This window comes from Bos taurus, chromosome 3, assembly GCF_002263795.3.
Source record: "Bos taurus isolate L1 Dominette 01449 registration number 42190680 breed Hereford chromosome 3, ARS-UCD2.0, whole genome shotgun sequence".
Lineage (NCBI taxonomy): Eukaryota > Metazoa > Chordata > Mammalia > Artiodactyla > Bovidae > Bos > Bos taurus.
Window position 1 is genome coordinate 91,478,773 of NC_037330.1, and position 10,874 is coordinate 91,489,646.

Consider the following 10,874-nt stretch of genomic DNA (forward strand, 5'->3'; position numbering starts at 1 on the left):
GGAGGGAAAAAAAAGAAGAGGGTGGTGGGAGGGTGGGGCCTGGGAAAGAGGAGCCGAGGAGAGAAACTGATGAAGGGACTCCAAAGCTGGGAATCCTGGTGTCCCCACAGCCCAGGGAATGCAGAGCGTACTAGGAGGGGGATGGAGGCAGATCCCAGGCCAGCAGAGGTGTTGACTTTGCAGGGTGTGGCTCATCAGCCCCACCCTCTCTGGGGAAGGATTCACAGGCCCTCAAGCAGGCACCCAGAGCTTTGACCTTGGCACTGGGGAGGCCCCCACGGGGAAGTCAGCAGCCTGCACAGGTGGCATCTGTAGGCCTGTCCCACCAGCAGTGGGGGTATGACTGCAGGGACCAGAGGCCAGAGGAGGCCAGTCCAGGACTCACAGCAAGATGACAGTGAGAAAAGCAGGCCTTGGATGTGAGCTCCCCCTGCTCAGTGCCCCCTCCTTGAAACTCGCTGTCTGGCCCTGAGCCCAGGAGGGCAGGTCAGAGAAATCCCGCAGGGCCTAGTGAGTTACCGCAGCAGCAGATATGGGGACCAGAGGGGAGGAGAGACAGCCGGAAGGGAGGGACAGGCCATGGGACCTTCACCTGCTCAGCCAGCCCTCCCAGAAGCCCCAGTGTTGAGGACCAGGAGGAAACAGCCAGCATCTGATCCATTCCCCCAAATCCTCTGCCTTCAACAGGGCTGGGCTCTGACATCAGACCTTGTCCTCCACATATCGTCAAGGGACAACGCAAGTGAATCAAGTGCAGTGGTTATACGTGGAGACCTTGGATTCAATCCTGCCTCTGCCACTGAGTAGCTCTGTGACTGAGGGCAGTCACTTAACCTCTCTGTGCTCATTTTCTGTCTGTAAAGTGGAGATGATAGTGCCTGCTTCATAGGTTGTTGTGAGGACTACATTAATTAGTATACTCAGGTGCTAGAACGGTGCCTGGCATGTGTCGAGTGCTGTGTTAGTGTCAGCTATTATTGCTGTAGATTTGAAGGTAGTGACTCATTTTTCAATGCCTCCAGACAGCCCCTCTCCTACAGGGCAGTTACAGCTTCTGCACCTGAGGATGCATGTGTACATCCCCTGAACGGGGCAACGAATAATCTCCAGGCTCCATAGGAGTTTTCACGGTGAAGAGGTGTGGAGGAAAGGCCCTGCCTTTGTGGTTGGACATCCCCCCTCCTTGCCTGCTTGGCCCACTGGGGCAAGACATTTATCTTCTCTGAGCCTCCAAGGACTGGTCTGGAGTGGTTATAAAAAAAAAAATCAAGAGTGTTTCAGAGAATGGGTACTTAGCAGGCAGGTGTGCCCTTAGTACACAAAGACCTACCTCGTGCCTACTATGTGCCAGGTGCTGCCAGGACCAGGGAATTCTGCAACGAATCAACCGGGCAGATGTGTCCACCCTTGGGGGCTGCTGTGCTCTGGGAGAAAGACACACTAAACACAGCCACAGTCGGGGCTCCTGGGACAGGGTGGCATCTCACAGGGTCAGGTCAGACCTTGGAGCTGAGAGCTGAGGGGGGTGGAGGGAGCCCTTAGGTGAAGGGGCTGCGGGAGGAGGAACAGCATTGCTGGTAGGGGAAGAGCAGGAGCAAAGCCCCCGTGTTGAGAGCTCATGGCACACTGAGGAGGGAGGAGGATGGGGTGTCCAGCACAGCATGGGGGCCGGGGAGGGGGGCAGTGCTGGCAGTGTGGGTGTGACCCCATCTCTGCCCTTGCTGCCTTATAGAGGCAGTGCCCACTCAGTGTCCTCCCCCCATGAGATGGCCATCCCTACCCACACGACACCATGCAGCCCTCCTGCCACCCCCACCTCTCACCACCATCACCTCCTATCTGAATGCCTCCAACCACCCCCCCAACATCAAACCCTTCTCCACTGTCCTCCAGCAGCACCTGGAATCAAACCTGGGGCCTCCACCTTGTCAAAGGTCCTCATGTCTGGGTCCTCACCCCTCTGCTCTCGCCTCCTCCACCCTGACTCACAGATTCCATGAGTCTCCATTGAGCACCTACACAGATTTGGCTCAAATGCCACCTCCTTCCAGAGGTCTTCCCTGCTGCTGCTGCTGCTGCTGCTAAGTCGCTTCAGTCGTGTCCGACTCTGTGTGACCCCATAGACGGCAGCTCACCAGGCTCCCCCGTGCCTGGGATTCTCCAGGCAAGAACACTGGAGTGGGTTGCCATTTCCTTCTCCATTGCGTGAAAGTGAAGTCGCCCAGTCGTGTCCGACTCTTCACAACCCCATGGACTGCAGCCTTCCAGGCTCCTCCGTCTATGGGATTTTCCAGGCAAGAGTATTGGAGTGGGGTGCCAGGTGCCATTTATAGGGTAGTCAGGGAAGACCTACCCTATAAATGGCACCTCCATCACTTGTATCTCTCCCTGTCTCATTTTCCCTCATGGCTCAGATTATATGTGATTTGCTTCTTTGTACTGTTGTTACTACCACTAGGACCAGAGCTCCATGGGGGCAGGGACCTTGTCATTGTCACTGCTGGAACCCCAGGGCCTAGAACAGTATGTGGCACTAGAGGGCGCTCCATCATTATTTGCTGGATAGATGGCTATAGAGATGGATGAGTTTGCTGCGCGCCTACTATGTGCCTGGCTTTGTGTTGGTGACTCAAAGATGAACCAGACCCTTTCTTGCCATCAGAGAGCTTCTGGTCTGGTGGGGGAGACAATAGGACCCTACAACAGCCAGTGGGCTCAAAGAGGTGGCGCTGGAAGCAGAGGGGCTATGGGGTCTCAGAGGAGAGCCTAGCCAAGCCTGGCAAGGAGACCATAGGTGAAAGTGTGCTTCCAGCCCCAGCCAGGTGCATGCTCCAGAGGAGACAGTGGGAGGGCTCCCACTCCACATATGAGAACACCTACCCCAATGAGTCCTCGGAAGCGAATCTCCCCAGAGCTGAGCAGCCCACGAGTGCTGCCTGGTTTTGACTGCAGCTCTTCTAGGAAGTCTTTGAAGTTGTACGAGCCAGGCCCCAGCTTTTCCTTCTGCCCCAGGAGAACAGAGAAGAGGTAAGAACTTTACACCCGTGTCTATGTGGGCAGGAGCCCAGGGGATGGTGTGTTCCTTAAAGGAGGAACTCTACCTGGGCATGGAAGGACACTGCAGGCCACCCTAGGGCTGCACGGGAGGACCCGGTGCCCGGGACGGGCGGGATGGGGCCCCAGGGGCCTCACCTGCTGCCGCTTCTCTTTCATGATGGCCTGGTACTGGAAGTGGGGCAGCTGGGTCAGCCGGGTGGCTTCCTGGGCCTTGGCCCAGCCTGTGCCCACCTCTTTCTTCAGTTTCTCGTTGCTGAAGCAGGTCTCCTTAAAGCCATAGGTCCCAGGTCCTATGTGGGACTGAGCCAGAATGGAGTCAGAGCGGGGCCAGGCGCACCCACCAGTCCATCCGCAGAGCAAGTCCTTGCCATGCTGTCACCCTGACCTGAGAATGGACAGGCAATGCCTGTGGGGCCCCTCCTGCAGCCCCCAGCCTGGCACTCAAGGTGTGACCCTGACATCCTCTGTCGATAGCCCCCTTGCACTTCAGAGAGGGCCCGTGGCCAGTCTGTGCAAGAGCTGCCAGTGGAAACCACTGTCTCTGTGGTTCCAACCCACACTCTTTTCATTACAGTCTTGTGTTTATCAAACACCTTGAAAGCCCAGCTCTGAGCCAAGCCCTGAGCTGTGGGCTGAGGCACCGAGGGGTGTGAGACATGCCCCTTTCACAGCTGAGCTCATCTGCCATGGTGGGGGACTCAGAGGGACAGTGCCCAGACCACGTGGGAGAGTCAGGAAGCTGGGCAAACTTACCACGTCCACAGAGTAAACCCTGGAGTACGGAGCTTCCGTGAAGGTGCTTAGCTTCTTCTGGTTGGGATAAACAGCAGAGACATCAAACCTGGGAGGACAGACACCCAGTGAAAGGCTCCCAGCCCTGATGAGGGAAGACTAGGGGGCAAGGGAGTTGGTGTCCCAGGGGAGGTGACTTTGGAGCTGGCCCATGAAAGATGAGATGAACAGGGCTGCTGCCTCCTCGAGGCCTTTGTACTTCTGTTCCCTCTCCCTAGACTCCACCCTAGTCTGGTCACCTACCCCCTGCTGAGGACCTTCACTCAAAAGTCACCTTCTTAGTGCAACCCTACCCCCGCTCCAGCACCTACCAGCTCGTCCTCCCCACTGTCTGTTTTTCCATAGCCCTTATCACTATCTAGTACTTTATATATTTTTCTTTCTTTTTGCTTATTATCCATTCCAGCCACCTCTCCCATAAGAAGGCAAGCTCATGAGCAAGGGTTTTGCTGTTTTGTTGTTTCATTCCCAGATGCTAGAACTGACCCTGGCACATAGTAGGTGACATTTATATAGAGATATAGATATAAACATAGATATAGATGGGGCTTCCCAATAGCTGCAGTAGTGAAGAATCCACCTGCTAACGCAGGAGATGCATGTTCCATCCCTGGGTCAGGAATATCCACTGGAAAAGAAAATGGCAACCCACTCCAGCATTCTTTCCTGGGAAATCCCCTGGACAGAGAAGCCTGGGCAGGCTACTGTTCATGAGGTCTCAAAGAACTGGACACCACTGAGCCACTAAGCACAGCACAGTGCATATATATATATGGTATACCTAAGATATATATATATATATATACCAAGATTCTCCTGAGAAATCTGTATGCAGGTCAAGAAGCAACAGTTAGAACTGGACATGGAACAACAGACTGGTTCCAAATAGGGAAAGGAGTACATCAAGGCTGTATACTGTCACCCTGCTTATTTAACTTATATGCAGAGTACATCATGAGAAATGCTGGGCTGGAAGAAGCACAAGCTGGAATCAAGACTGCCAGGAGAAATATCAATAACCTCAGATATGCAGATGACACCACCCTTATGGCAGAAAGTGAAGAAGAACTAAAGAGCCTCTTGATGAAAGTGAAAGAGGAGAGTGAAAAAGTTGTCTTAAAGCTCAACATTCAGAAAACTAAGATTATGGCATCCAGTCCCATCACTTCATGGCAAATAGATGGGGAAACATTGGAAACAGTGGCTGACTTTATTTATTTATTTATTTTTTGGTGCTCCAAAATCACTGCAGATGGTGATTGCAGCCATGAAATTAAAAGACGCTTGCTCCTTGTAAGAAAAGTTATGACCAACCTAGACAGCATATTAATAAGCAGAGATATTACTTTGCCAACAGAGGTCCATCTAGTCAAAGCTATGGTTTTTCCAGTGGTCATGTATGGATGTGAGCGTTGGACTATAAAAAAAGCTGAGCACCAAAGAATTGATGCTTTTAAACTGTGGTGTTGGAGAAGACTCTTGAGAGTCCCTTGGACTGCAAGGAGATCCAACCAGTCCATCCTAAAGGAAATCAGTCCTGAATATTCATTGGAAGGACTGATACTGAAGCTGAAACTCCAATACTTTGGCCACCTGATGTGAAGAACTGACTCATTGGAAAAGACCCTGATGCTGGGGAAGACTGAAGGCAGGAGGAGAAGGAGACAACAGAGGATGAGATGGTTGGATGGCATCAGTGACTCCGTGGACATGAGTTTGAGTAAGCTCCAGGAGTTGTTGATGGACAGGGAAGCCTGGTGGGCCGCAGTCCATGGAGTCGCAAAGAGTCGGACATGACTGAGCCACTGAACTGAACGGAACTGATACCCAACATACATATCATACATATGAATGAAGAAAGACACCTGGGCTGAAATTCTACACACGATTTTTGGGCTGAGTGACCTACTATGGGCCAGGCCACTTGGTCTCTCTGAGCAGCACATAGTAGGTCCTTCAGAAATGATTTTAAACAACTTAATAGGATAATTAAAGGACTCTGGGCAGGGAAACGCAGAGCCTGGAGGCGGATATGAAGTCCCGCCGGCCCACCCCTGACTGCCAGCCCTCCCCACTTTTCGCTCCCTGTCCCCAGGCTCCAGCCCTCTTTCATAGGCCCTCCAGTCACAGGCCCTCTTTCCCGCTCCCCCCTCCCCTCCGACCCCACCCCACCTGTGGCTCTGCACCCCGAAGGGCGCGCCGGTGAACCACTTTGTGGCCATGATGCTAGCCTGCCCCCTCGCGGCGAAGTCCTCGCAGGACTCGGGCCGTGGGACTCCTCCGCGGCGCCAGCCTCGCGAGCTGGCCGCCGACTGCAGCCACCGCTGCCACGGCAACCCAGGCCTTGTGATTTGTGATCCGCCAGAACCCGTGTGCTGTGTGTGTTGCGTCTTTGCCCGCGCAGCGCCCCGGCAGGCACGCCCGCGAGGTTCCCGACTTTTCCACTGGGCTCTGCACATTTTCACTGCTGCCTTGCCAGACATCCTTCCTCCAGGCGAGCCCGGCAGATTTAATGGCCCCTCATGGTGGTTAATATGGATGCCATTTGGTAGAGTTTTAGAGTCATTTGTTGAGGAAATAAAGTGAAGTCGCTCAGCCGACTCTTTGCGACCCCATCAACTGTAGCCTACCAGGCTTCTCCGTCCATGGAATTTCCCAGGCAAGAATACTGGAGTGGGTTACCATTTCCTTCTCCAGGGGAATCTTCCCGACCCAGGGATGGAACCCTGGTCTCCCGCGTTGCAGGCAAACGCTTTACCATCTGAGCCATCAGGGAAGCCCCATAAATCGAGGAACTGATTCTGATTTCCTGCTTTATGCCAGTACCCTGCACCGGGCCTGATGGAGAGCAAAGGCCTCTTAATGTTCACCTTATGCTGTTGGGACCAGTGAGACCCACAGGGGAGGTCTTGACTTAGGCAAAGGGCCTCCCATTCCTTCTCCACTCTGTGAGGAGAAGGAGAAAGAGGGAACAGGCAAAGGGAGCCAGAGCGTGGAAGGTAGGAATGAAATCGGTGGTGGGGGAGGTGTTTCAGGGATGGGGTCAGGACTCTGTTCCTCCCCATTACCCACCCTACCCCCACCATGACACCCACTCTGGCCAGACAATGTGCACGGTGTCTGGGACCCAGATGTGGCCCCTTCTCAGACAGTCTAGTGGAGGGAAACAGTGACTGCACAGTGTGATCAGGTCCAGAAGATAGGGAGGTCTCTGACCCAGACTGCAGGTGGTGGGTAGGTTGGGGAAGGAGGAGGAGGAGAAGAATTTCTTCCTGGAGGAGAAGAATTTCAAACTCAACATTAAAGAGTGTGTATATCTTGCTTGGTAAAGAAAAGAACTGAGGTTATATGCCCCCCCTAAGGCATGATCAGCTCTCTCCTGTCAACCTCCCTTACCTTCCACCAGGGCCTGGGGTCATGCTACAGACTGTCTAATATCATCTCCTGTGATCGCCTTTGATCCTCCCAAGGGTTTTAGGCTGAGGCAGGGCAAAGAGTCATATACCATTTGATGAAAACAAGACTGAAACCAGAAACAGAACTTTCCTAGGGGTCCTGCATCCAGTCTGTGGTGGAAGTGGGTTACCAGATCAGTGGGTCTCCTTCCAGGCCCCACCCAACACCCTTTTGCCATCCCAATATAGCATTTAATCCATGAGCTGGACTCACAGGCCCCAAGCTGGGCGGGCACATGACCACAGCACTTGGAGCATCCGTGCTGCCCTGCTGAGCTGAAGGTCGGAGGCATCAGTACTCAGGAACACACACAGGACAGCCACCCCACGTCATCCAAGCATTGACTTTGCCCCTTCCCAACGTGCAGTCTTGAGCAAGTCACTTCCTCTTCCACTTCTCACCTTTCTTACCTTTAAAATAAAGCCAGTAATCTCTGTGTCTCCAGACTGCTATAAAGATTAAATGAGCCATTTAGGTACGCTCCATAGCAGAAGCATAATAAGAGGTCATTCCTAGCCCTTGGAAAGGGACCTTACAGAAGGCCCGGGGCAGAGACTGTGTGTCCTTCACTGCTGGTGCAGTATGTGGCACAGAGAATGTGCTTAGCAAATATTTTTTGAATGACTAGTGAACAAATAAATGAATCTAATCCAACTTCCCAGAAATGCATAAATCCTCAGAGAATCGCTTTCAAATCCTAGCCCTGCTGCTTCCTAACTGGTGGCCTCGGACGAGTTACCCTGGCTTCAATTTCCTTGTCTGTGACATGTGACTGCAACATTCTGGAGGAGCTGTTTTGAGGAATGAGTGACAAGTGGCTGTGTCCACTACCACATTCTATGAGCTGGGGAGGCCCTGCAACCAGACCCAGGGCTGCTCAGGTGTTCTTGGGCCCAGCCTTCCTGGGGTTACTTTCTTTCTCTCCCAGCCTAAGCACCTTGGCTCTGGGACTCATGGAGGAGAAGCCACAGGATATAAGCCAAGGTCCATTGGGCTGGGAGTTCTGGCTGCCAGGCAGGCCAGAGCAGGCCAGGGTGAGTCAGCGGTGCAGCAAGGCAGCTGGCTCCAGTCAGCCCAAAGCATCCCCATCACAGCACTTTCCTGATCACAGCAATTAACTCTCTCTTGTAGGTACAATCGCAATCCTCTCCAACCCATATGGAACAGAAGAGGAAACTGAGGATCAGCCAGAGAGAGTAACTTGTCCTGGTCACATCTAGTGAGCATCACACAGTAGATACAAAGCTTATAAGTAAAGTGTGCTAGAGTTTCTAACCCATCCTCCGGTGCCATAAGTTATGTCAACAAAGTGAGTCAAGCTTCTGAGCCAGAGGATTCAGGCCTCTGAGACGGGGCTGTGGCTGCTGCCTTCAGTCCTCATCCGCTGCTGTCTCTTTCCCATGCTCTGTCCCTAGGCATACCTGGCCCTGGCAAAGCTCTAGCCTTTTCATGTGCCTTTGCTGCTGCTGAAATGCACCAGCAAACTACCCTTCCCATTCACCTCCTATTCATCTTCTCAGAGTCAGATCCAATGCCAAAGCCACCGATTAGAATGGCCATTATAAAACAAACAAGAAAAAACAGAGACAAAGTACGAATGTTGGTGAGGATATAGAGAAATTGAAACCTGTGTGCATTGTTGGTGAGAATATAAAATGGTGAAGCTCCATGGGGGAAAAAATGTATAGCAGCTTTTCTGAAAAATAAACATAGAATTACCATACGACCCAGCAATTTCACTTCTGGGCATATACCCAAAAGAAGTGAAAGCAGGGACTCAAAAAGATATGTGTGCACCCATGATCATAGCAACATTATTCCCAAGAGCTAAAATGTGGAAACCACCAAATAGCCATTGATGGACAAGTGGATAAACAAAATATAATATATACATACAAAGGAATATGATTCAGCCTTAAAAAGGAAGGTAATTTTGACGCAGTTACAACATGGATGAACCCTGAGTTATGTCAGTTTGACTACTATAAAGTAGTCAAATTCATAGAAACTAGAATGATGGTTGCTAGGCTGAGGAAGCGGGTATAGGGAGTTGTTTAATGGAATCAAAGTTTCAGTTTGGGAAGATGAAAAAGTTCTGGAGGTGGATGGTAGTGATGGTTGCACAATGTGACTATACTTAGTGCTACTGACTGTACAGTTAAAAATGGTTAAAATGGTAAATTTTATGTAATGGTTAAAATGGTAATTTTATGACAATGAAAAGAGGGGGAAAAAGTCAAACACCCCAGGAATCCATCTCTGATCTTCCCAAGCAGAGCAGGAGCCCACGTTTCACCTCATGATCACCAGCAATTTATAGTAACAACTTTTCATTAAGATCATTAAATTTCACATTTTAAATTATGGGTGAAAAATATCTCCAGAATGATGTTTTAATTTGCCATTTTATTGCTCAAGTCAAATATTTTTTTCCAAGTTTACAAATTGGCTCTATTTCCCCTTCTGAAAATGCTGATCAGTTTTTTTCATGAAGATAAAGTAACAGGGTCTTAGGAGCCCAGCCCCAGAAGAAATGAAGGGTAGGAGGAACTCAGAAGTTCAGACCTGAAAAATCCAAGTCCTGGAGGACTAGCAGCTTTGAGGCAGGGAGCATAGCCCTTCTATTAGAGGACAGGGGCTAATGCCAGGCCTGGGGGAACACTGGCAAGAGCAAGAAAACCCAGAGTGCAGAATGAGTGGGAGCTGGTAGCTATCCAGAGTGACATTTACAAAGTTTACCCAGATATCTACCCTGGTCTTGGGGGAGGGAATATCACCTTCATGTCACAGATGAGGGAAGAATAAAGTGTGAAAAAATCTAGAGACTCATTCACACATTGGATGCGTCACTCATTCACACACTGTGCTAAGTCACTTCAGTTGTGTCCAACTCTTTGCGTCCCTATGGACTGTAGCCCACCAGGCTCCTCTGTCCATGGAATTCTCCAAGCAAGAATATCGGAGTGAGTTGCCATGCCCTCCTCCAGGGGATCTTCCCGAACTAGGGATCGAACCTGCATCTCCTCCGACTCCTGCATTGCAGGCAGATTCTTTACCTCTGAGCCACAAGGGAAGCCCCATTCACACGGTATCAGGGATTAAAAGCAGCACAGGAATCCCTGTCTTTCCACTGGGGCCCCACTGCAGGGCAGAGAGGAGGCAGAGAAATCCCAAGTGGGGAGACCTGATGAATAACAGCTAAGGAAGATCTGCAGAAGGGGACAGGTAAAGCAAACACTGAGGAGCGTGGAGGAACTGGGACAGCTACAGGAGTGAGGGCAGCTTTGGTGCCGACTGGAAGGGCCAGGCCTGACTAGGTGAACTCACGCAGGGTGGAGGAGTGCTCACGGAGGAAGGGACTGGCTTGGGGTTCAGCAGACTGGGTTCCAGGCCTGCTTGGGCACACCCAGTTCTGTGACCTGGGCAAGTACTTTTCTCGTCTGAGCTTCACTTTTTCTCATCTGCTGAGCAGAGAAAGTAAAAGCACACCTTTTGCCAGGTACTGGGCGTTACACGCCCCGCATTTGGCACTACATCAGTGTATCAGGCACACCTGGTTGTGCAATGCA

The 10,874-nt window shown here is 51.5% G+C and overlaps 1 protein-coding gene across 1 annotated transcript in view; it reads right to left on the bottom strand.

Annotated features, from left to right (window-relative positions):
• LEXM (lymphocyte expansion molecule) overlaps window positions 1–6,616 on the bottom strand; it is a 32,402-nt gene extending 25,786 nt beyond the window's left edge. The window contains exons 1-4 of the mRNA XM_024990131.2: window positions 6,022–6,616; window positions 3,811–3,898; window positions 3,193–3,357; window positions 2,881–3,003 (exon numbers count right to left, since the gene is read on the bottom strand). Coding sequence (XP_024845899.2) covers window positions 2,881–3,003; window positions 3,193–3,357; window positions 3,811–3,898; window positions 6,022–6,332 — 687 coding nt within the window. The 5' untranslated portion in view covers window positions 6,333–6,616. The remainder of the gene's footprint in view (window positions 1–2,880; window positions 3,004–3,192; window positions 3,358–3,810; window positions 3,899–6,021) is intronic.
• Between the last annotated feature and the right edge of the window lie 4,258 nt (window positions 6,617–10,874).